The 26,943-nt window shown below is 41.4% G+C and overlaps 1 protein-coding gene across 3 annotated transcripts in view; it reads right to left on the minus strand.

The window, feature by feature from the left end:
- Positions 1 to 26,943, minus strand: part of ANO4 (anoctamin 4) — a 401,034-nt gene that overhangs the window by 23,433 nt on the left and 350,658 nt on the right. For all 3 annotated transcript variants that reach the window (XM_066356852.1, XM_066356843.1, XM_066356858.1), the window contains 7 exons: positions 17,530 to 17,566; positions 14,782 to 14,893; positions 13,778 to 13,835; positions 13,541 to 13,638; positions 11,220 to 11,362; positions 3,837 to 3,989; positions 2,876 to 3,023 (listed from right to left, as the gene is read on the minus strand). In XM_066356852.1, the coding sequence (XP_066212949.1) occupies positions 2,876 to 3,023; positions 3,837 to 3,989; positions 11,220 to 11,362; positions 13,541 to 13,638; positions 13,778 to 13,835; positions 14,782 to 14,893; positions 17,530 to 17,566 (749 nt within the window). The remainder of the gene's footprint in view (positions 1 to 2,875; positions 3,024 to 3,836; positions 3,990 to 11,219; positions 11,363 to 13,540; positions 13,639 to 13,777; positions 13,836 to 14,781; positions 14,894 to 17,529; positions 17,567 to 26,943) is intronic.

Consider the following 26,943-nt stretch of genomic DNA (forward strand, 5'->3'; position numbering starts at 1 on the left):
TTGGACAGTATTGCTCCTTTATGGGTTCAGTCATTTCTAAAGCATTTCTAAATGAGAAAAAGACTTGAGAAGGATAGCAGAGTGGCTAGCAGGGCAGAATATGAGCTTCATGAAGAAACATACACAAATACAGCCACTTAAAGAGAAGAAAAATGACCAATGAATTAGGAGGTAAAAGGTAGATCTATAACAATTAAAAGTCACAGAAGGCTATTAAGTCAAAGAGAAATGTCGTGTGTGTGTGTGTGTGTGTGTGTGTGTGTGTGTGTGTGTGTGTATAAGGCCCAGAGAGCCCAATAAAGTTGAGTTAAGGAAGCTATCAGATAAAATTTTAAGCACCATGAGCACTGTCTTAAATCTAATAGGTTGTTATTATTCTAAAGCTTTAATTAACTATCAACTGTGCATAATGTTTCCACTTCTTGGTTCTCCCCCAATCAAGACAGGTTTCACTGTATTTGGAGTAGGGAAAGGATGGAGATAACCACTGAGATTTAACACTATTACATGAGCTCAGTGTTTTTTAACCATCAGTCCGTGGACTGGTCTACCAGAAATTTCATGCTGGTTCACAAAAGAATTAATCACCCTGATGTTGTATGAAGATTATAGACACAATGATCTTAGTCAAACTTGCTTATATGCTCAAGGTGATTTCTGCCTTCGTGGTCCACAAAATAATTCCATTTTTCACTGGTCCCCAAGTGTAAAAAGGTTGAGAACCAATGACCAGATAACCACGTATTGGCAAATGCCCCAAGGGCAGTGTGCTTCAGGAAGGAGAGCACTGCCTAGAGCAGGGGTCCCCAAACTACAGCCCGGAGGCCGCATGCGCCCCCCTGAGGCCATTTATCCGCCCCACTGCACTTCGGAAGGGGCACCTCTTTCATTGGTGGTCAGTGAGAGGAGCATAGTTCCCATTGAAATACTGGTCAGTCTATTGATTTAAATTTACTTGTTCTTTATTTTAAATATTGTATTTGTTCCCGTTTTGTTTTTTTACTTTAAAATAAGATATATGCAGTGTGCACAGGGATTTGTTCAAAGTTTTTTTTATAGTCCGGCCCTCCAACGGTCTGAGAGACAGTGAACTGGCCCCCTGTGTAAAAAGTTTAGGAACCCCTGGCCTAGAGACTAGGCTTAGTATCTATGAGTGGGCTCCAACAGTTACACTGCCTTGTGAGTCTGGTTTCACTCTCTTCATCCCTGCTCTTCAAAGAAAGTGGAATAAATGCATGACTCACTTCCAGGTTTGTTTTGAGAATCAGATACAAAACATATGTGAAAGTGGCTTGAAAACAGTTAAGTGTTTTTTAGGCTAAGGCAAGCCGAGAATGTTGACAGCAGTTACCGCCGGAAAGAAGTGCATGGGTAGTACAACAGACGTCTCTAAAGCTCTCAGAATGGGATGGTGTGCTTTTTTAAAGTTGCTAGGTAATTAGTGTTTAATGGCCACATGGTTATTTTAGTAAAGAACTTTATAAAAGCCTCTTCAAATAGCTGAACTGTGAGCTTTATTGCATTTGATCATTTATGCCTTAGAGTAGCAATTTTTCAACCAGTGTGCTGCATGAATTTTTAAAACATCCAATACCTGAGTAGTCAGAAGCACTGACCTCTTTTCCCTTAGATGGTCAAATTTAATAAATGACAACAGCCAACACAACAATAATTGCCTGGTGTGAATGAATCAAAACTATACCTATTTTTATTTTTTTGTCAAAGGGGCAATAAAATAGATTTTTTTTGGTGTGCTACCAAATTTTAGTAATTAGTTTATGTATGCCATGAGATGAAAAAGGTTGAAAATCACTGCTATAGAGAATGAATCAGTTTGGCTCAGACTAGTAAACTGGAAGGCAAGGCTTTCTGGGGCATTGAAAAGACCCAGTGATCCCAACACACACCCCATTCTGACCAACAGACACATTAATCCCACAGATTGAATAGGTTATTTTGACATTAGCCAAAAAGGGACTTTTCTTCCATGAAAATATGTTAAAACTTCCTGTCTTTTTTTCCAAGGGTAAAGCAATGATGTTACAATTTTGCCAAGGCCTTCTCTGATCAGAAACACAGAGCCCTGGTTTTGGGAACCATGGAAGTGATGTCACAGAATTGAGCTCCCAGGGGCGTCAATGTCACTCAATTTTCCCGCAGTAATATGTACACTGGTCATGTAAATATACTTATTTTACATATATACTGCTCACAAAAATCAGGGATATTTCTAAATGAATATGAAGTGATAAAAAAAGCATTTGGTATTTTTTTATTAAACAAGAACATTAGAAAAGCAAATGACAAGTCAAAGAAAGTTGTTTGACTATGCAAATGAGATGTAAAACCAACTTTTATTTCATTGGTGAAAATGCACCATACAAAAGAGTGAAAAGTACTGGAGTATCTGCACGTTCTCTGATCCCCTAATTTTTGAGAGCAGTATTTATCAAGTACCTCACAGGTACTCAGTACAAGGTTCCATATTTCCCAGGTAGAATTTGCTGAGTCAAGATACAAAGACACAACTATCCTTTTGCATAAAAATGGCATAAATATACACTACATCACGTACTACTGATCTGCTACACACATAATAAGACCACATCACACATCTCTGAATCGATACTGGTTAGGGGCTGGGGGAAATGATTAATTGTTGCTCTTACATTGGATTCCATTTAAAACTTGTCTGACTTGTCTGACCCCCTACCCCCTTGGCTGAAAGTGTTATAATTCCACCTCTCCCACCTCCGGACTTCTTGTCCTGGGTTTGTGTCCTCTGTACTCCACTGTAGAGGCTTCTGTCTGAGTGTCCAACACCACACAATGGCTAAGCAATGGGGATTCCATGATGGTTTTAGAGCAAACTTACTTTTGCCCAGCTTCTCCTTGGCCTGCACAAGGTCCATACTTATAAGCATACACCAAGCGAGGGATAAAGTCAGATGTTATCGCTATGACAAATGCATTTGTAATAACAGAGAGAATTCCAATGCCTTCAAGAATTCCATACCAAATTCCTATTCAAAGAGAAGTAGTGTATTAATTCCAGACACACAGCAGCAGAGGGAATAAGGATAAAATGAACTGGCGTAACTAATTTTCAACAGTCCTTTCCGAGGGTCCTTTCATGTTCCCAAATACTAGCATTTGCAAACAGGAGTTAAGAATTTGTACTTTCATGCACCTGCCATTGAAGGAGTGTCGGTGAAAGTGCCAATGCTCCTGACTTCAAAACTCAATCCGGATCAGGCATAAGTAAACTCTGGTCAATGATAAGGCGCCCAACCCCCTCTGATGAGTCTAGCATGTGCAATGCCATCTGCCATCAGCTCCTTAGAGGTACAGACAGGGGCCCTCTAGATCATCTTGATTGGCCCCGTTCCTGACACACTGACCCAGACAGAGTAGGTGCTCACGGAATGTGTGTTCATTTCACATAGAGGCTGAAGGACCACTGTGAGCCAAAGGCACCCACACTCAATCTTTACATTTAGGAAAGAGCAAAACAAAGTTAGGCTGATGGAAAATCTACTTTGTAAAGAAAATAAGGGGTAGTCAAAATTTTAGATTCCAAAGGCTTCAGACAGAAATAACTAATTGAGAATCTGTTTAAGTCAAATTCTCTAGCACTGGAAATCATCAATATCCAAAATAGGCAGCTTTATGTCTTACCCGGTATTATTTAAAGCTAACAGAATTATTCTTTTGTAAGAGTTAGTTGAGTTAACTTACATAGAAACTGTAAGTAAAAATCTAAAGTCGGTGGCTGTTTATATTCTATCTACCAGATGGTTAATATCTTTTAAAACACATATCCAAATCCAACTTACCTATGTCTTTTGCCCTTGAAGCTAAAGGTCGCCTCCATTGTGTGACAAATTTGTAAGCATCCAGCCGAATTTCAATTATGTTATTCAGTAAGGCCAGAAGTGGTGCTAGGGGAAAAGCTGCCACAAAGATAGTTGTGAATCCAAACTGGAGAACTAGGGAGAAAAAGGAAACAGTGTATTGGCTTCCCATGACTTTTTTCAAAAGGACAATAATATGAGTGTGTTATTGTTTTAACCCACATTTCTCCCCAATAGCCAAGCCCAGGGAACAGAAAGGTGGGCAGATCCTGAGAAAAGAGGCACTCCTGGCTCCGGAAGCAATGGCACCCTAAAAGCAATGATCATACCTAGGGTCCATTCTTGCTTTCTGAATACCATTCTCTAGTAAAGGGACCAGATATTCATGGAAAAATGTTTGGTTGCAGAGCTGTGGCAGGGAAAATATGAGTTAAGCCCAGAATATTATGTGATGTCATATAGTAAGGAAGGAAGTACTTGAAAAATGATAGGACACAGGACATATTTGAAGGAGAACCCAGTGGCCAAAGCTAGAACAGTTTTTGCAACAAAATGATGGTATTGGATTATAACCTAATTACTAAGTGTCTGCATCCTTACTGGTCTAAGTAAGTGATTGAATAAATAACTAAATGGGGGTTAAAGTGGCCATTCTGCCCTATGGTAGAATCTTAGTTGATAAATGTAGAAGGAATGATAAAAATACCTTCTATATTGATAAAGTATTATGGTAATGATTGCTGAAGGCAAGAACAATTAAAGAATGTTAAAATTAGCAGAGAGAAGCATAGTTGTATATATTATTATTTTCCCATGTTATTTATTAATTACAAAGGGATTTAAATTAGTATCTTTATAATGGAGAAACTCGGTAGACATTACTTTAACCAAGTGATCAAAGTTAGTGTCACCAGTAACAGAACACACTGACATCATATATCCGAGATGATCCGCTAAGGCGGATACAGAATCATTGCTTGGTACTTTTGCCAAAAATGCATAGCCTCAACATAATCACAAGAATATATTACACTCTCAAATTGAAGGGCCTTTATAAAACTATTGACCAGTAATCTTCTGTCAAGATCATGATAATGCCAAGATAATGAAAAAGAAAGACTGAAGAACTGCCTCAGACTGGAGAAAACTAAGGAGATGACAGCATCTAAATACAATGTGGGCCTGACCTGTGGTGGTGCAGTGGATAAAGCGTCGACCTGGAAATGCTGAGGTTGCCGGTTCGAAACCCTGGGCTTGCCTGGTCAAGGCACATATGGGAGTTGATGCTTCCAGCTCCTCCCCCCCACCCTTCTCTCTCTCTGTCTCTCCCTCTCCTCTCTAAAAAAAATAAATAAAACTTTAAAAAAATAAATAAATACAATGTGGAATCCTGGATGGATCACGGACAAGAAATAAAATAGTGGAAAAACTGGCATATAAGTGATCTCATACAGAACTTGTCTTTCTCTGACTTATCTCATTAGCATAATGTGCTCAAGGTCTAACCAAGTTGTTGCAAATGGCAGGATGTCCTTCTTTTACAAAGCTGAATAATATTACATATTACTTCTTCTTTATCCATTCATCCGTTGATGAACACTTTGGTTATTTCCATATATTGGTTCTCACTGTGAATAATGCTGCACTAAACACGGAAGTTGAATATATATCTTCAATATCTTGTTTTCATTTTCTTTGTGTATATAACCAGAAGTGTAATTGCTAGATCATATGCATACAGAAGATTTTTAGAGCAGTGAAAGTACTTTGCATGATATAAAAATGCTAGATAGATGTCATTATAAATTTGTCTAAACCCACAGAATGTCAAACACCAAGAGTGAACCCTGAAGTAAACTGTGGTCTTTGGGTGATTATGTTATTATAGGTTCATCCTTGGTAAAACAAACAAACAAACAAACAAAAAAACAAACAACAGAAAAGACCCCATACAGTTTTGGTGAGGGACCCTGATAGTGTGGGAGGCTATGCATGTGTAGGGGACATATGGGAATCTCTACCTCCCTCTCAACTTTGTGCTAAACCCAAAACAACTCTAAAATTATAGTCTTAAAAACATTCAATGAGAGGTTGGCTTCTGGTTAAGATGGCAGAGTAGGTAAACTCTGTGCTCTCTTCCTCCCACATCACAGTTACAACTCAATTATAAAGCAGCCATCATTGAGAACCACCCGAAGACCAGCTGAACAGAAGACCTCTAACCAAGGATGGAAAGAAGAAGCCACATCAATAGTAGGAGGGGTAGAGACAGAATGGGCGGATCGCACACCCATCATGTTGGGATTATGATTTGGGAGGGACAGCTTGGCTCTAGAGGTCCCCCATGAGAAAAGAGGAGTTCCAGCCCCACACTGGGCTCCCCAGACCAGGGTACAAGTACTGGGAAGAGGAGTCCCCATAACTTCTGGCTGTGAAAACCAGTGGGAATTGTGTCTAATATAGACAGAGGGCTGCTAGAGACCCATTTGCTCCTCTTTTTTTTTTTTCCTTTTTTTTACTTAGAGGAGGGGAGGCAGAGAGACAGACTCCACATGCACCCCTGACGGATCCACCTGGCAAGCCCCCTATAGATGCTCTTCCGATCTGGGGCCATGGCTCTGTTGCTCACCAACAAGCTATATCAGCCCCTAAGGCAAGGCCATGGAACCACCCTTAGTGCCAGGGCCAACTTGCTCAAATTGAACCATGGTTGCAGGAAAGTAAGAAGAGTGAGAGAGAAGGGGAAGGGGTGGAGGAGCAGATGGTGGCTTCTCCTGTGTGCTCTGACCAGGAATCGAACCCGGCACTCCACAGGCTGGGCTGATGCTCTACTAATGAGCCAACCGGCCAGGGCCCCAGTTGCTCCTCTTAAAGGGCCCATGAACAGACTCACAAACTCTCTTGCACTTAGCTTACTACAGAGCAGCAGCTCAAAAGCATCAGGGACATAAGGGGACTAAGTAAATTGACTAACTTTAGAGCAAGAGCTGGAGGGGAAGGGGTTGGGGCATCTCCTTTCCTGGAATAGAAGCACTATTGTTCTTTTGTTGAGCTCTTCTCCCACTCAGCTGGCCTCGTGCTGGCCGGTGCCAAATACATGCTCTGTTAGCCTGGCTCACACCATTCACCTCACCCAACTTGCTTGCCCATCTGAGTCTCTTCCAGTGGCTCCTCCAAACAAGGGCCCTGCCGCGGCTCATGCTTCATACTTTCGCCTAATTTCTTAAAGGTCTACAAACTCCACAAGCAGCAGCCAGCCTCAGCATGCCTCATAGCTCTTGTTAAGTGTCCCCAAACCCAGTACAAATGATCACCAGTCTCAACTTGCATTGTAACTTCTGTCAGGTGGCCCCAAGCCTGGTAAGTCTTGGCCTGAAACATAGGTTCAACTGAACAGCCACAAGTCCAGCAAAAGTTCTGGCTGGCCTCAGCTCACATCGTAGTGCCCAGCAAAGGGTCCCAAGCATGGTACAAGTGGAAGATGACCTTGATTCACAGCATAGCTTCTCCTAGCACCTTCAAACTCAGCACAAGTAGCAACCAACTGCAGATAAGTTTGTCCCTTCTACCAAGAAATCCCAAGCCCAACACAACAGTGGCTGCCTTTAAGAGCCCCTCCCAAGAGGCTCAAAATCCAAGAGGCTCAAAATCCAACACACCTCGTGGCTGCCTTTAAGACCATACCAGAGCGCCATCCAACAAGCTCCACAAATGACACACTGCTTTTACCCAACATAGTATTTGAAGTCCTATCCACAGCAATCACACAGGAAAAAAATAAAAGGCATCCAATTAGAAAGGAAAAAGTAAATTTGTCATTATTTTCAAATAATATAGTTTGCAATTGCACTAAAATTAATAAAGCGCCTAGGGATAAATCTAATCAAAATTGTACAAAATCTGTATATTAAAATCCATAAAAATTGCTCTGAAAAATGTGAAAAGAAATAAATGCAGAGATATATCATTTTCATAGATTAAAAAAAGCCCTAAATTCTCCCCAAGTTGATCTAGGGCAGTGGTTCTCAACCTGTGGGTCGCGACCCCATGGGGGTCGCGACCCACAGGTTGAGAACCACTGATCTAGGGGTTCAACTCAATCCCAACCAATTCTTTGGTAAGATTTTTGTATAAATTAGATACCTGATCCTAAAAGTTATATAGAACATTTTTAAGAAGCATTAAGTTGAAACTTCTGTCCATTAAACTATATCGTCAAGAGGGTAAAAAGTCAAGCCACCAACCAGGAAAGAATATTTTATTTACCCCCACAAACACACACACACATACAGATATGATTTTATAAATCACCAAGAAAAAAACAACAACAAAATATTGGTTTGAAGGGGAATTCACAAACAAGGATATTCAAAAGACCATAAGCATATGGAAAGGTGCTCAGCATTATTAATTGCCATGACATTTCAAATTAAAACTATGATGAGATACTGCCACATATCAACCAGAATGGCTAAAGTTTTCAGAAGAATGACACTAACAAGTTTTAGTTAGTATGTGGCATAACTGAAGCTCTTATACTGCTGGTTGGAGTGTAAATGGATACAACCCACTTTTGAAAACTTTGCAAGTGTCTGCTGAACATCATCCACAAATGCATATCTATGACCTAGTAACTATACTCCTATATAAGTTCCCTTCAGAAATCTGTACTTATATTAACCAAAGCACACATACAGAAATGTTACAGTTCTGTGATTTGTAAGAGACCCCTCCTAGAAACAATCCATCTATCTATTATCAGCAGAATAAATGGATAAATAATAGTGAATTCCTATTTTCAGGAGCCTAGAAGATCTGTAAACTCACAAAATAGTTTGTCTATTGGCACACTGATGCCTGCACTCCCACAGGTAAACTTTTCTGTTTTTTTTCTTTAACCTCAACTCAATAGTCTTTTGATTTCTGTTAAAATGCATCTATCTAGTACATGAACCTTGAGCAATGTTCAGATGTACATGATATGGGATGGTTGAGGGATTGGTTGGTGGGGGTGAGGGTGTTCTTTGGAGGGCAGAGGACACAGTTGGGGAGTATCTGGGAGTGAAAATGCAAAAAAGTATGACTGAAGGAGATGTGGGAGCGGGTATCAAAGACAAACTGTGCCTCTTTTATCATTCTGCTCCAGACACATTCTAGAATACTATACAGCAATGAACAGTTGTTCCCTGTAACAACATGGAAGAATCTAAGAAACATGATATTAAATGAAAAAAGTCATTTACAAAAGAGTATTGTACAACTCCACATACATGGAGATCAAAAACAGGCAAAATTAATATATGGTGTTAGAAATCAGGAAAGTGGTTAGGGAGGGTGTTACGACTGGGAGAGGAGAGGAAAGAGCCTCTTTGATACAGGCAATATTCTGTTCCTGGATCTAGCTCACAGGATGGCAAACATTTCCTGTAAAGAGCCAGACAGTAGATATTTCCGGCTATTCAGGCCGTACAGTCTCCCTCAAAACAACTCAGCTCTGCTGCTGTAATGCAAAAGCAACTACAGATAATATGTAAATAAATCTGTGTTTCTGTGTGCTGATAAAATGTTATTTACAAAAACAGGCAGGGGACTGGATTTGGCCTATGGGCAGTAGTTGGTAACCCCTCTCCTACACAGACTGGTTTCATTTGTGTGAAAATTCATTGATCTGTACACATGATCTATATACTTTTCTCACTATATATTATATATCCATGAGTAAATTTAAAAAATATAACAAAGCAGAAAGTCATTAAGAAATAAAGCAGCAAGAACAGCAGTGAGTAGTTAGAATTCACTGAGACTTGTTTCTTGTTGCAAAGATGGCACAGTATTTGGAGCACTCCAGTTCTAGCCACATAAAAGCTTCTTTGCAAGCACTCAATATACCAACATTATTGGTTCATTTTCTTCTTTATGGGAGAGGCATCCATGAAGAAGCCTCAAAGTGATCATTTCTCTTAATGAATTCTCTCTATTAAGTTTTATTATTAATGACCACATTGATTTCTTCTCCAAGTTCTATTGCTCTGCCATTTGATAAGTGAAATTCTGAAAACATCACAGGCATCCCCAAACTACGGCCCGCGGGCCGCATGTGGCCCCCTGAAACCATTTATACAGCTCCCGCCGCACTTCCGGAAAGGGGCACCTCTTTCACTGGTGGTCAGTGAGAGGAGCACTGTATGTGGCGGCCCCCCAACGGTCTGAGGGACAGTGAACTGGCCCCCTGTGTAAAAAGTTTGGGGACCCCTGGGCATAGCAATCTAAGAAATATTAAACATCGATTCTACTGCTCTTTTAATTTTCAGGTTCCCCAGAAAGAATTGCTTTCTTCAGAAGTAATACACCTGGCCCACACCTACCCCTAACTTCCGCCCCAATGTTACAAAGCTAGAACATGATTTAAAAAAAATATACACTCAATAATTATGCAAAGGGATTTTGTTAGCTTTTCTCTCCCAGGAGATAAGATTAAGAAAATAATCATTATAAGGTCACATGTGCCAAGGGCATGCTAGGAGCCGGGCATTGTCCTAAACCCTGTCTATGCATTAGCTCATGTAATCCACACAGAGACCCTGTGAAATAGTCTTATTATCTTCACTTTAGAAATGAGGAAATTAAGATAAAGAGGGATTAAGTAATTGCCCAAGGTTTCATAGTTAATAAGGGACAGGTCTGAGATATGAACCCAGGTCATCTGCTAGCATACTCTTCGTTGCATGTTAGGTAAATAGCTTGGCTTTGATTATAAAGACATCTGGTTTCTTAAATTAAAGTGTAGCATAGCTTCAGCCATCCTGGCTTCCTGCCAACACCTCCAGGAGAAACGACTGTCCCCATTACGCCCCCTACTGATTCATACTGCAGCATCTTATGACAGCTTATTCTATGTATTCTTTGTCTCCCTGGCTTCCCCCTCTAGCCTGTGCACGCCTGGAAAAGTGGGACTCGGCTTTATTCCTTCTCTTATCTCTAAGCGCCAAGCACAGTGTCTGCCTGTACATGAATGGCTCAGGAGATCTCTGCTCAGTGAATTGATTATACCACGAGTGAGAACTCCTTTTTTTTTTTTTGTTTCATCAAGTTTTCCAACTCATTTTTGTCCTCTGGTGATTTATTACACCAGACAGGACACAAGATCATGACAAGTTGGATGTGACTAAAGAAGGCTTTGGGCACCATCCCTGTGGACTCACTTTCTTCAAGCAAGACACTCCTTCCTCTATGTTTGGCTCAAGAATCGCCACACACTGATGGCCTAACTGCTTTATGTTCAGTTGCATGTAGCTAGAGAGCTAGAATTTGCATGTATATGAAAAATGATAAAGGATAAAAGGATAGAGTAGAATGTGTCCATACTCATTTCTAAGTACTCATCAAAGAGTCCGTAGGCATTCATGGGCTGCAGGTTGTAGTCCTTTTCCCATTGTGGGAAACGTATCTTCCTTTCGGCCCCGTGTTCCTGTCGCACTTTCCTTCTAGTCCACCAATTCTGAATTAACCTGCACGATGAGATCAGTTAAAAAAACAAAAAAAAAGTAACTGTTCATAAGACTCGAGGCATAAGAAATAGGAGGATCTGAATACGGACTCATAGTTTAAAAAACAAAGAGAAAAAACAAACAAAGTGAGGTCAGGCTGCCTAGGGAATTTAGAGCCGTGGATGAGGAAGAAAATAACAAGGGAAGCTATACGTCATGTGAGTACAGAGTGATTGAGGAACTGATTTTAATTATTCACGACACTGTCTCATGTTCAGTGTTGCCTATGCGGATTGGAGAAAGGACTGAGAACATCTATAACCCAAACCCCCAGTAGAAAAGGAACAGCCAGATATCTGAGAAAAGGAAGATTTGGCTCAGCTGGCTAACATAGGACCCATGAGCAGTCGCACCACATGGGTGCTGACCCGTGTAGTCGGACTGAGGGGGACGGGGTGCTAGAGAATCTGCAATCCCACAAAATGCTCTCTCTCTTGGCACGTGGAAGCTTGCAGTGTCACCACCAGACTTGTCTGCTCTGGGCTTGAGCTCGACAGGGGTTCTGACTCCCAATAAAATGCATCTCACCCTGGGGAGGTCAGAGCATTAATCCTTAGCAGCCCATGGGAGCGCATCTTATGCTATGGGACAGGGCTGAGGAATGGGGGTGGGGTGTGCTGTAGGGGATAAGGAAAAGGTTAAAGGGTTTCTGGGAGTGGACATGCCAACCCCCCCCCAAAACAATAACAAACAAAAAACCCTAAACAAATGGAAAATAAAGGAAATAAGGGGATGGGTAACACAAACTGTGCCCACTCCACAGTTCTGTTCTATGTCCACATTACTAGAAGATAAAATATAGGTCCCTTAATGTCCATAATGTTTTTGATAAATTATGGTTTTTACTTTAAAGTAGAATATAATGCTTCTAAAGTTTTAATTATATGTTTTATTTTTAAAAAGTTTTATAGAAAACAGAGGTATTGAACAATTGGCTTAGTGACAAGAGCATGGGCCCGGCGTGTGGATGTCCCAGGTTCAATTCCCAGTGAGGCACACAGGAGAAGTGCCCATCTGCTTTTTCACCCCTCCTCCCCTCTTGCTTCTCTCTCTCTCTCTCTCTCTTCCTCTCCCACAGCCATGGCTCAATTGGAGTGAGTTGGCCCTGGGTGCTGAGGGTTCATAGCCTCCGCCTCAGGCACTAAGAAGAGCCTGGTTGCTGAGCATTGGAACAGTGCCCCATGGGAAGAGCATTGCTCCCTAGTGGCCTTGCCAGGTGGATCCCGGTCAGGGCTTATGTGGTAATCTGTCTCTGCCTCCCCTCTCACTGAATAAAAAAACAAACAAACAAAAAACATTTGGAGTGAGTGTTCTCTTCTACTAGATTTATTTTTAGAAAATTACCAAGAGTGGTTCTGATAGGGAGCTAAGAGACAGATGACTTTTCAAAGTGAACCAAGTCCCAGCTCATTTTTCTGCCCCAGTGATCCTCCCTGGCACGTGGAGCTCTCTACAGAGATACTGAACTAGCAGTGAAATCAGCAGATGTGGAGTTAAAGGAGAAATAGAAGTGTTGCTCTTTTATGTTCCTTTCAAACTTAACTGACCAGAGCTGAGCAAACACAGCAGACTTCAAGGTTATCCTTACACAGGTGATGCATGTTTTGGACCACTGTCATCAACATAAACTATTATCAGGAGGTTATCTTTTTCCTGGTTAAGATATGCTGCCTTAGAAATACTCTGGTCTCTTTTCTGAACCCCTAAACTTGTCTCTTTTCTGTAAGGGTCTTTTCTGTACAGTCTGAACTTAAGGTAGTTAAAAAAATTGCCATCCTTGATTTATTGCTGGGATCAGGGAGTAGAAATCTAGTTAATATTAGTAGAGACTTGTAATGCTGGAGCTAAAGGGGTCAGAGATATCATTTAAAGCGGATACATGCAAGTATCCAATATTTAGAGGCCTAATCTTCTGAAAAAATATTCACTTTTGTTCACATGACTTGTACTAAGTCTTCCAAACGAGCCAATGTTTATTATTTTCATGAATGTCTTTGACTACCTGAGTGTAGACACTTATCCTCAGGTATGCATGCACCCTGGCTTAGCCGCCCAGTCTGCATTGCTTATCTTATTGCCACGCCCAGAAAAGCCGATAATGACAATGCTGCCTCTCAGCCACAGACGGAAGGTACTTACGGGTAGCCAAGTTCCATGAAATTATTCCAGGTCTGCTTTAGCACCATTATAATACCCATCTGCATACAGAGATCAATAAGGCATCCACTAGGGTGGCACTGCGAGGTAAGCAAGCACAGAAATTCAAGAATCAATGGAGAGGAAGAAAGGGTGTCTGGTGTCTAATCTGCACCAAGTTGCCCTAAGGCTGTTTCATGCAGGTCTTTAGGAAACAAAGAATGATGGGAGAATACAGACCTCTTCTAGTCTCCACCTGTTTATCAGCCTCAAGTAGGCACCTGGGTGTCCTGCAAATCTTCAACACACACAGAGAAACAGACTGTTAGCATCCGTAGGTCCAAGCCTTCAGTGAATACTCTATTCAGATCAGCACATCTCGCAATGAGAATGACTGGTACAGTATGTCTCAGGCAGGGAATTAGGAGATTCTCCAGAGCTGTTACTGGGGCTGCTGCAGTTCTCTAGGGGAGGGGTTGCAGGTACGCCTCCTCTGGCCTTTCCCTCTGGCTGCCCACCACCGTTCTCAGTGCTTGCTGTGACTTGGGACATTTTCTGCCGAATATCGTGTAAGCAGCAGGTTGGACTGAAATACATTCCAATCTTTTTGAATAGTGGTAATGCTGTGTTGTTGTTTTTTCTTTAATCAAATGATTTGACTAGAATTCTATTCTGAAGTACCTAATACTGAGGCAAGGCTGCTGCATTCACCTCACCGAAACCCAATCCTCAGCCCATCCTGGGTTCGCATCTGCTCAGAAACGCTTCCTGGTGTGATGAGTTCACGGGACATGAGTGAACACATAACAAGTCCTAGTAACTGCTTGATTTGGAAGTTACCCAGGCTGTGCCGGCATCCTATGTCAGCCCCCTCTCCTGCCTGGATGTTCGTCCCTTGTCTGTGAAGTCAGGTCTCTAGGACATGCTGCAGGCCACCCTCCCCCTCATACCACCTCCTCCTACAGGTGTGAGACCCGGGGCCCTGACTCAGGTGCAGATGGAGTCCACAGGTTTTACATCCATCCTTCTGATGGGCAAATAATTCCCTCCACTTAACCTTACCAAGAAAACGTGCATAGGAGTGAAAGTCATTCCGAGATGGCAATGGAAGGGGAAAGGAGGCGGCTGATCTTTTTACACCTTGTAGAAATCACACTAATGGAGGCACTCCTCTTTTGCCCCTGGTCAGTGACCTCTGAACGCTTTGTCCCTGGCTCAGGTGTGTGGAGCGGTCCGGTTCTTACCTTCCGAGGAAGAACGCGATGTAAAACGTGGAGCTGTTCAGATTGACAAACTGAAAAAGAAACATTTTCAGGGTGAAGCTGTTCTCCCACTCCGACTCTGTGCGGGGCTGTTCTGTAGAGGAAAAGGAAGCAGGGTTGGATAGGTACCTCGGATGCCCCCTCAACGCCCTCCGTGCCCCTCCCAGTGCACACAGGGTGGGAGCAGAGGCGGGCTAGGGAGGCTGCAGGAGACTCAGTTTGCCTCTAGGTGGCGCAGGACGAAGTGGACCATCCATAGAACCCTCAAGCTCACAGACCAGCCCCAACTAGGGTTTGGTGGAAAGCAGCTACTGACTTGTCTGAGTGGGTAGAATATCCAGTTTGTTCCACTGCTATGGGATGTCCAGAGAACCTGGAGTAGAGATAGCTGGGCTGAAGGAGCTTCACTCCCAGTCCTGGCTCCCTCCAGGAGACTGCTTTTTGCTCCTAACTTTTGCCTGTGGGTAAGATCTTTGCGTGGCCGGGTCCCCTCCCAGCTCTTGATAATTATTTGGTCTTGACTTCTATTGCTAATGAAATACCAGATGTTATGGGGGGAGAGGGAGTCAGGCCCCTATTCCAGAATGCTGAGAGTAATTGACTTCTTTCTCCGTCACCTTCAGCCCCCATGTTTCATTCTCATGGACAAACACCCACAACCTCATCTTTAGAGCATTTACTGTACATCGCCACCTGTGTCTTATAATTTCCTGACTGCACTCAAATGCTAATTCTCATCTTATATTTTGCCTTTCATAGAGCAAATGCTCTTTGCACATTGTGATAGGAAAATATGGACCAAACCTCCAACTTGACATCTCATGTCAAATGCACTCGTTCTTCCCCGGGAGCTCTACCTACATCCCCAACGTCACTTTCCCCGTTTCCACATTCCCTGAGCTTCTAATTGCTCATTTACCATTTCCACCCATTCATCCCTTTTCCACGAAATTATAACTCAAAATGTTCCCTAGGAACATATCAGAGAAGGGAGAGGAGGAAGAAAAGAATCTGATTTCAAATGGTTTACATGTCAATTTTGGAACAAGGCTGCACTGCTGTGGAAGGAAGAAAAGAAAAAAGGATTCTTAAAGGGTTTTAGCTTTATTTCATTTCTGCTGCTGAATTCTTGGTTACATAGGAAGGTCTTCCAGGTTGTCAGCCAGCTGGGTAGGTTCCCAGATGTCCCAATCACAGCTGGACTGGGGCTGAGCACTGGCATCTCTGCCAGCCTGGATCGAGGTGCCACTGGCAACAGCCTACCAAGGCACAGCTACCTCTTTCATAGATAGAGACCTGTTTCTATCCATCTGGCAAGGGATGATGTTGATAGAAGATTTCAATGACATCAAAGGAGATAGGCCAAGTGCTCAGCTCTGTATTGGGCACACAGAAGCCCTCAATAAATGGCATCTTGATTAAAATGATTATTATAAATAAAAACACGTGTTTTCCCCCCTCTGGTCAAGCTACATATATATGGGGATGCACTAAAACGGGTTACGTTTCAGCACATGAAATTCTCTCACACAGCAGAATAAAATGACTAATATCTCAATAATAATAATATTGGGACACTTTCTTTTTTTAAAATTTTTATTTATTGATTTTAGTTAGAAAGGAAGGGAGTGAGTGAGAGAGAGAGAGAGAGAGAGAGAAACATGGATCTGCTCCCGTATGTGCCCTGACTGGGAATCAAACCAGCAACCTCTGTGCTTTGGATGATCCTCTAAACAACTTGAGCTATCTGGTCAGGGCCAAGGGATGCTTTCTACATATATATTGAAAAGGTTGGCCCTGGCCGGTTGGCTCAGCGGCAGAGCGTCAGCCTAGCGCGCGGAGGACCCGGGTTCGATTCCCGGCCAGGGCACACAGGAGAGGCGCCCATTTGCTCCTCCACCCCTCCGCCACGCTTTCCTCTGTCTCTCTCTTCCCCTCCCGCAGCCAAGGCTCCATTGGAGCAAAGATGGCCCGGGCGCTGGGGATGGCTCCTTGGCCTCTGCCCCAGGCGCTAGAGTGGCTCTGATCGCAACATGGCGACGCCCAGGATGGGCAGAGCATCGCCCCCTGGTGGGCAGAGCGTCGCCCCCTGGTGGGCGTGCCGGGTGGATCCCGGTCGGGCGCATGCGGGAGTCTGTCTGTCTCTCCCTGTTTCCAGCTTCAGAAAAAAAAAAAAAAAGAAAAAGTAGAAAACATACAGTGCATAGCTGGCTACCTGGCCGTTCTAGTGCTTTATGGAGTCAGAGAAATGTTCCTAGGGATGACTCATCCATGTGGATGTTATTTTTACAAATGGTGACATTTTGCCTACCTGCATTCCTTGTAGAAGGCCTCCAATCTACTAACTCTGCTGTGATTTTATATATCATGAAAACTGGACACATTGTTAAGTAAATAAAAATCAGAGGCAGCGCAAATAAATAGTTTCTCAAATTATTCTGAGCACTTTATACACATGTACTTTTGTGCTACTATATTTTTGTGTGTATTAAAAGAAAACCTACTTTACCTTAGCCCATGATAGACAAAAATCTGTGACAAGTTTTAAGTCTTTATATGGAAAAGATCCTCCAGTGGTTAGGCATATTTACAATGTCCTGTTGAGGGCAAGGAAGTCACTGTATGCAATTCAAACTAAAGGGAATAGTTCTTTTCAGCAGTGTTTCAAAAATGGAAAGGTAAATTTCAGACCACAATACTGTGTCATGAAATAAAAAGGATTTCACTTACCTAAATTGGTCAGAAAGAGTGCAACTTTTTCATAGAGCTGTAAAATAAATTTCATACATTTAACAAATGAACTGGAGATGTTCTAAAATCTGTAATTATAAAGGAGATAGGTTATCAAGTCAAGAGTGAAAATAATTTCATTCTTCATTCATTGCTCAAACAATGAAAATAAAATGAACAATTATGTCATTTCACAGCAAGAAAGAAAGGTACAAGGTCCCATTTTACTATTTTTAAAATTTCCTTTTAGAGTAATTCTGTGATGACAGGGCTAGCTAATGCCAGCTTGCTAAGTGATGCTGGGCAAGTCACAACATTCCTGGGCCTCAGCATCCCCAGTGTAAAACCTCAAAGACAGATTTTGATGGCAAGAATCTGTACGTAGTCCTACTGTTTATGGACTGCTGGATTGCCTACTATCGCATTCAAAATACTGAAATGATCACACATTACTGGGAACTCCCATACCTATAAATCCTCTGCTTTTCTGTTAGTGTCCTGAAGACATCCTTACCTCACCTAGCTATCTGGTAAAAGGAGGCTCCTGAGAGGGGAGGGGTGTGTGTGTGTGTGTGTGTGTGTGTGTGTGTGTGTCTGTGTGCACGCGTGCACACATATATGTATGCAAGTGCAGGGGTTATAGTTCAGGTCACACCCAGCTCTAGGTGATTGATCAGAGAGGGTATAAATTGAGAAAAAGGATGAGTGCCTTCTCTAAAATGAAAAATGATATATAAAAATGAAGTAAAAAAAACTAGCCAAATGGATTTGAACAATATGAAAATTAAGATCACGTTTAAAGTAATGAAAGTACTGGTTAAGAGGGATTTCAAGATGGCAACGGAGTAGGTAGACGTTCCAACTGCCACCTCCCAGGACCAAACTGGATTACAACTTAATTTAAGAACAATCATCTTGAAAAACCAACTTTGGACTAAAGGAAGAGAATTCTATAACCAAGGATCACAGAAGAAGCCACACCGAGACTGGCAGGAAGGACAGAGACACAGAAAGGGCTGCCCTGCTCCCAGGAGCGAGTGGTGGCCCAGGGTCCAGAGGAACTCTCACTGCAGGGAGAGTCACCCTGCGAGGTGTGGATGCTCAGACCCAGGCCCGGAGCCCCAGTCTAGAGCCAGACAACATTTGGTGGTGAAAAGAGCAGGGTTTCTGTCTGCGAGAAAGAGACTAAGCTTTCAGAAACGCAGACTCCATCTTAAAGGGTCCATGCAGAAAATCTCATTGACAGCCACTTATTCAGGGCTCTGGTAGAGGGAGAGCTGAGATGACTGGAGTTGCATGAGAAAAGTGTAAAGCTGGAGGCCCAGGGAGAGACACTGTGGGGACAGCCACAGAACCCCTGGGTGAGTCATTCTCCAGTACTGCTGTCACCATCTTTCTTGGATGCAGCATCCCCTTTGTGCAGCATCAGTGTGGGGAAAAGCAAATGCTCTGCCCTCAGGAGTTTCTTCTACTCCAGAATGGTGATGGGTCATTCTGAGAGGCCAGGAAGCAGGGAGTGCGTCAATGGCTCAGTTTTCTGGTGTTGAGACCAGAGCATTCCCACACATGCTCCTGACGGTAGGACTGGTGCTTCTATCTCATGGGAGACTCAGTAGAAACTGTCCGGAGTGCAGGCAGACCACACCTCTGTGTCTCAGAGGCCACACTACTGAGGTCTGTGAAAGAAGTCTGAAAAGACTGACACCTGGGACCGAGGGGCAGAGCCACACCCAGCGCCCCTCCTAATTCCTGAATTGCCACAGGCTCTAGACTCTAGCAGAGTTTTTTTCAGTGGCTAAGCCCAATACACAGCCATCAGACAGAGGCTGCATGAGGAGGGACTCAGGGAAACTTGGCCTTTCAAGCAGAACTTCCCTCAGGCCCAGTGTAGATAAAAGCCAGGCTAGGAGTACAGCTTGGTATTTCCATGTACACCTGGTCCCAGTAGAGGCAGCTACAAACTCTGAATTGCTTGTAGCTTCAAATAGTTGCTGAGGGCCAGTCACAGGCAGTGTCTCCCACTGGTCTGTGCTGGGTCCCTGCCAGGGAGGCCCAAGGCAGGCACATCCAGGGACCAGCTGTAGAAAGCATTGGTTCAGGACCTAACAACCCTTGCTAGAGTGGTATCCTAAGGAAAGGCTCCTCACATGTGGCCCAGCAGAGGCGAGTTCCACTCTCTGTGATCAGCACTAGCACAGTGGCTCATGTGCACTGGATAGGGTGGAGCTTCACAGTCAGCTGGTCTGGATGCTGGATATACTGCCTTGCGGGGCTAGATTACACAGTGGGAAGGGAGAAACATTTGGAGCATGGACATTTAAAGTGTGGGTCCTTGTGAGTCTATTGTTGGATCTAATCAAAGGGCTTAGCCACCTTTGGGGGAGCACAGTCAGCCACAGAAGAGGACTCTCTCAGTCTTCCTCTTTGAGACCAGGGTCTCACCAGCTGAAAGAACTTCTGCAAAGGGGACTGTCAGCCACACTTGGTCTGAACCTGCTGCTCACCTTGTTGGGGAGAAATAAAATTTGAGTATCCAGCAGTAGCTGAGGGATTAAGCTCTGGAGTAGGGGCCACATTCCCCATATAAGCTCCTGACCAAGAGACCCATGATGTAGGGGGTCCCACTAATGTATTCTCAACTTCAGCTGCCCTAACCCACCAAGCGTGCAACCTGTAGAGGGATTGGTTGGGTGAGGCCAGTCTGAGTCAACACTACAGTCTTACTACTGAAGACTCTGTAGGAAGACCAGGCAGCTGCAAGAGGAGGAGGAGCAGCTAAAAAGTGGAAACAAATCTTAGAGCTTGGGGCTCTAATGGAGGCAGAGGAAGCTGATCCTTATACAAAGGTTGGTCTCTCCCACACTACCCAGGCACAGAAAATGCAGACACAAACAGCAAAAAGTACAGTATCTGCAGACTGGTAGCCCACAGTGGGTTACAAACAACAGGGGATGCCAACCCAAGAAGAACTATAGCCAACACAACTGGAAGTGGGTGGCAGACAGCACCAACTCTAGACTCAGCTACCTACACAGGTAGCACGCCCAAAGGTGGAGTCTAGCAGGCACCAGACACTGTTGAGAATAAATACACCCAACAACACAGACATTGCACAGTGTATAATACACATAATCAAGGTTGACCTTTAGAGCCAGCCAACCTGAAGGGATAACCGTACCCATGAAAAGACCAACTGCATTTAATATTCAAATACAATAAGAGGAAAAACAGTATCCTCAAGAAGCATTTCTAGAACAAGCAGAACAGGTGGCCTGGTACCACCAAGCCCATCTTCTTTATAAAGACACTACAAAAGTTTCAAAGTCAGACAGCGCTACCTAATGCACAGACAAAATGGGCAGACAGAGAAATGTAACCCAAATAAATCAACAAGAGAAATCCCCAGAAAAAGAACTGAATGAGCTGGAAGTAACCAAACTACCGGATGCAGAGTTTAAAATAATGATTTTTAGGATGCTCAAGATCTTAGAGCAACAATGGATGGATATAATGAGCACTTAAAGAGATAGCAATCATCAAAACGGACATTAAAATCATAAAAAAGAACCAGTCAGAAATGACAAATACAACATCAGAAATGAAGACTGCACTAGAAAGAATCAATAGCAGGCTGGATGAAGCAGAGGATTAAATCAGCAATTTAGAGGACAAGATAAACAAAAGCACAGAAGCAGAGCAGCAAAAAGAAAAGAGGCTCAAAAAGACTGAAGGAACTCTAAGAAACCTCTGTGACAACATGAAAAGAAACATCTGCATCATAGGGGTTCCTGAAGGAGAAGAGAAATAACAAGGGATAGAGAACCTGTTTGAAGAAATCATAGCTGAAAACTTCACTAAACTGATGAAGAAAAAAGTCACACAAGTTCAGAAAGCACAGACAGTCCCATTAAAGAGGAACCCAAGTAGGCCTACGCCAAGACACATCATAATTAAAATGCTAAAGTTAAGAGACAGAAAAAGAATACTAAAAGCTGCAAGAGAAATGCAGTTAATTACCTACAGAAGAGCCCCCATAAGAATGACATCTTACTTCTCAACAGAAAACTTGAGGCCAGAAGGGATTGGCAAGAAATATTCAAAGTGATGCAAAACAAGAACCTACAACCAAGACGTCTTTATCCAGCAAGGCTATCATTTAAAATTGAAGGAGAAATAAAAAGCTTCCCAGACCAAAAAATAAAAATAAAATAAAATAAATTAAAGGAATTCATTACAACCAAACCAGTACTGCAAGAAGTGTTAAGGGGCCTGCTATAAAAAGAGCAAAGAGAAAAAAATTTTTTGAAAAAGAGGATTGTAGATTTAAAGAATAAAATAGCAATAAATAAGTACTGTATTTTTCACTCCATAAGACATACTATTTCCCCCCAAAAGTGGAGATGAAAATGCCAGTGCATCTTATGGAGTAAATAATATGGTATTTTATTAAATGTTTTAACACACCATTTGGTTCAGAATGCTTTTTATTCTTATTTTCCTCCTTAAAACCCAAGATGTGTCTTATTGTCAGGTGAGTCTTATGGAGCGAAAAGTATGAAACATGTCAATAATAATCTTAAATGTAAATGGATTAAATGCTCCAATCAAAAGACATAGGGTACCTACATGAATAAGAAAATAGGACCTGTACATATGCTGTCTACAAAAGACCCACCTCAGAACACTAGATACACATAGGCTGAAAGTGAAGGGATGAAATAAAGTATTTCATGCAGATATAAGCAATACTTATATCTGACAAAATAGACTTTAAAACAAAGGCTATATATAGTAAGAGATAAAGAAGGTCACTACATAATGATACAGGGAGCAATCCAACAGGAGGATATAGCCACTGTAAATATTTATGTGCCTAATATAGGAACACCTAAATATATAATGCTGATTTTGATGGACATAAAGGGCGAGATCAACAGCAATACTATAATAGTAGGAGATTTTAATACACTGCTAACACCAATGGTTAGATCCTCCAGACAGAAAATTAACAAAGAAACAGCCGTCTTAAATGACATAGTAGATCAACTAGATTTAATAGATATCTTCAGAACCTTTCAGCCCAAAGCAGCAGAATATACATTCTTTTCAAAGTGCTCATGGTACATTTTCTAGGAGAGACCACATGTTAGGACACAAAATGAGTCTCAATAAATTTAAGAAGATTGAAATGATATCAAGCATCTTCTTTGATCACAATGGCATGAAACTAGAAATAAAATACAATAGAAAAACTGGAAAACATTCAAACACTTGGATGCTAAATAGCATATTATTAAATAATGAATGGGTTAACAATGAGCTCAAGAAAGAAATAAAAAATTTCCTTGAAACAAATTAAAATGAACATACAGCAACTCAAAATCTATGGAACACAGCAAAAGCAGTCCTGAGAGGGAAGTTCATAGCATTAAAGGCATTCCTTAAGAAGAAGGAAAAGCTCAAAAAAATACCTTAACCCTGCATCTAAAAGAACTAGAAAAAGAACAAATAGAACCCAGAGGAAGTAGAAGGAAGGAAATAATAAAGATCAGAGTGGACATAAATGACATAGAGGCTAAGAAAACAATACAAAGGATCAATGAAACCAAGGGCAGGTTCTTTGAAAAGGTAAACAAGACTGATGAACTGTTAATCAGACTCAGCAAGAAAAAAAGAGAGAGGGCTCAAATAAATAAAATTAGAAATGAAAGTGGAGAAGTAACAACTGACACAGCAGAAATAAAAAGGATTGTAAGAAAATACTATGAAGAACTGAATGCCAAAAAAGGACAACCTAGGTGAAATGGACAAATTCCTAGAAACATATAATCTTCCAAAACACAATCTGGAAGAATCAGAAGACCTAAACAGACCAATTACAACAAATGAAATGGAAAGAGTTAGCAAAAAACTCCCAGCAAATAAAAGTCATGGACCAGATGGCTTCACAGGTGAATTTTACCAAATATTCAAAGAAGAACTAACACTTATCCTTCTCAAGCTATTTCAAAACATTCAAGAAGAGGGAAGACTTCCAAGCTCCTTTTATGAGGCAAGCATAATCCTCATTCCAAAACCAGGTAAAGACACTATAAAGAAAGAAAACTATAGACTAATATCCCTGATGAACATAGATGCTAAAATTTTCAACAAAATATTAGTAAACCGAATCCAGCAACACCAAAAAAGTCATACATCATGATCAAGTGGGATTTATTCTGGAGAGGGAAGGCTGGTACAATATTTGCAAACCAATCAATGTGATTCATCACATAAACAAAAGGAAGGATAAAAATCACATGATTATATCAATAGATGCAGAAAAATCATTTGATAAAATCCAGCACCCATTTATGGTCAAAACTCTCAGAAAAGTGGGAATACAGGGAACATTCCTCAACATAATAAAGGCCATCTATTACAAACTGACAGTCAACATCATACTCAATGGGTAAAAATTAAAAGCAATCCCCTTAAGATCAGGAACAAGTCAGGGGTGCCCCCTTTTACCACTCTTATTCAACATAGTTCTAGAACTCCTAGCCACAGCCATCAGACAAGAAGAAGATATAAAAGGCATCCAAATTGGAAAAGAAGAAGTAAAACTATCGTTATTTGCTGATAACATAATACTGTAAATAGAAAACCCTAAAATCTCAGTCAAAAAACTACTAGACCTGATAAGTGAATTTGGCAAGGTGACAGGATATAAAGTTAATATTGAGAAATCAGTGGCATTTTTATACACCAACAATAAGCTGTCTGAAAGAGAAATTAAGGAAACAACCTCCTTCACATTTTCTGCAACAAAAAAATAAAGTACCTAGGAATAAAATTTAACCAGGGAGGTAAAAGACTTATATTCAGAAAATTATAAGACTTGAAAAAAGAAATCAAGGAAGATACAAACAAGGGGAAGCATGTACCGTGTTCATGGATGGGAAGAATAAACATCATTAAAATGTCTATATTTCCCAAAGCAATTTATAGATTCAATGTAATTCCTATTAAAATACCAATGGCATACTTCAAAGATATAGAACAAATATTCCAAAAATTTATACTGAACCAAAAAAGAACACGAATAGCCTCAGCAATCTTGAAAATAAAGAATAAAGTGGGAGGTATCATACTTCCTAATATCAAGTTATACTGCAAGGTCATAGTAATCAAAACAGCTTGGTACTGGCATAAGAGCAGGCACACAGATCAATGGAACAGAACAGAGAACTCAGAAAAAAACCACACCTTTATGGCCAATTTATATTTTACAAAGGAGGTAAGAACATACAATGGAGTAAGGACAGTTTCTTTAGTAAATGGTGTTGAAAAAAATTGGACAGGTACATGCAAATAAAAAATGAAACTAGACCAGCAACTTACACCATTCACAGAAATAAAATCAAAATGGATAAAAGAATTAAATGTAAATCATGAAACTATAACACCTTGGAAGAAAACATAGGCTGTAAACTCTTCGATATCTCTCATAGCAATATTTTTGCTGATTTATCTCCATGGGCAAGTAAAATAAAGGACAAAATAAACAAATGGGACTATATCAAACTAAAAAGCTTTTGTACAGCAAAAGACACCAGGAACAAAATAAAAAGACAACCCATACAATGCGAGAACATATTCGCCAATACATCTGACAAGGGGTTAATAACCAAAATTTATAAAGAACTTGTGAAACTCAACACCAGAAAGATAAACAATCCAATCAAAAAATGGGTGAAAGAACTGAATAAACACTTCTCCACAGAGGACATACAGATGGCCAATAGGCATATGAAAAAATGTTCAATGTCATTAATCATCAGAGAAATGCAAATTAAAACCACAATGAGATACCACCTCACACCTGTCAGAATGGTGCTCATTAACAAATCAGCACACAATAAGCGCTGGCAAGGATGTGGAGAAAAGGGAACCCTCTTGCATTGCTGGTGGGAATGCGACTTGTGCAGCCACTGTGGAAAACAGTATGGAGTTTCTTCAAAAAATTAAAAGTGGAACTGCATTTTGACCCAGCTATCCCACTTTTAGGAATATTTCCTGGGAATACAAAATCAGTGATTCAAAAGAAGATATGGAATCCTATGTTTATGGCAGCATTGTTTACAATAGCCAGGATCTGGAAGCAGCCCAAGTGTCTGTCAGTGGACGAGTGGATTAAAAAGCTGTGGTACATATATACAATGGAATACTATGCAGCCATGAAAAGAAGAAAATCTTACCTTTTGCAATGGCATGGATGGACCTGGAGATTATTATGCTAAGTGAAGTAAGCCAGGCAGAGAGAGAAAAATATCATATGATCTCACTTATATGTGGAACCTAATGAACAAAGTGAACTGAGGAATGGAATAGAGGCAGAGGCAGGGTCACAGGGAGCAGAGGGACAGCTGTCAGAGGGAAGGGGGATTAGGGGATGGGATCTGTGAAGGTGAAGGGATTAGTGAAATTATATATACAGAACACAGAGATACAGATGACAGGACAGCAAATCCCAGAGGGAAGGGGGGAGGGAGTTAGGGGGAGGGGGGCAAAGGGGGAGTAAAGGGGGACAAGGGGGTAGGGGTGAGAGAGAGTTATATTGAGTGGGACATTTAAATTCATATTAACACAATAAATTAAAATTAATAAAAAATTTTAAAAAAGAAAAAAGTGCAGGTAAAAAATATAATAAAGGAAGAATAGCATATTCTTTGAAAAAAAAGAAGAAAGTCCTGGTTAAGATTCCGCAGGCTGGAATTGTAACTACCAGCCAGCAAGCTGCAGGGCTCGGGCACACTACTTACCTCTGCTTCAGACCATCGTTTTCCTCATATGTGGTTGAGAGTGGGTATTGGACTTGTTGATCTTAAGATACTTCCTAACTTTGGAATTCTTTATCCAAGATTTCTGCTAGCTACAGAGCAGGTAAAATATATACATACATAACTCAGATTATATGGTTCTAAACCTTAAGCAATGACTAAGTTTGCTATGTAAAGATATAATGAAAATGGCCATAGTGTCTAATCTTGCTAATGGAAACCTCAGACTCTTGGAGTTCAATGTTCAAAGAGATCGGTATAATTTTCAATAAGAAATTCAGTGGTATTGGCCTGACCTGTGATGGCGCAGTGGATAAAGCATCGACCTGGAAATGCTGAGATTCAAAACCCTGGGCTTGCCTGGTCAAGGCACATATGGGAGTTGATGCTTCCAGCTCTTCCCCATCTTCTCTCTCTGTCTCTCTCCCCTCTCTCCCTCTCTGTCTCTCTCTGTCTCTCTCTGTCTCTCTCTCTCTCTCTCCCTTTCTCTCTCCTCTCTAAAATGAATAAATAAAATTAAAAAAAAAAAAAAGAAATCCAGTGGTATTGTTAAGTCATATACTTCAATTTTATCTGCAAAATGAAATACTGG

Source organism: Saccopteryx leptura, chromosome 1 (assembly GCF_036850995.1).
Source record: "Saccopteryx leptura isolate mSacLep1 chromosome 1, mSacLep1_pri_phased_curated, whole genome shotgun sequence".
Lineage (NCBI taxonomy): Eukaryota > Metazoa > Chordata > Mammalia > Chiroptera > Emballonuridae > Saccopteryx > Saccopteryx leptura.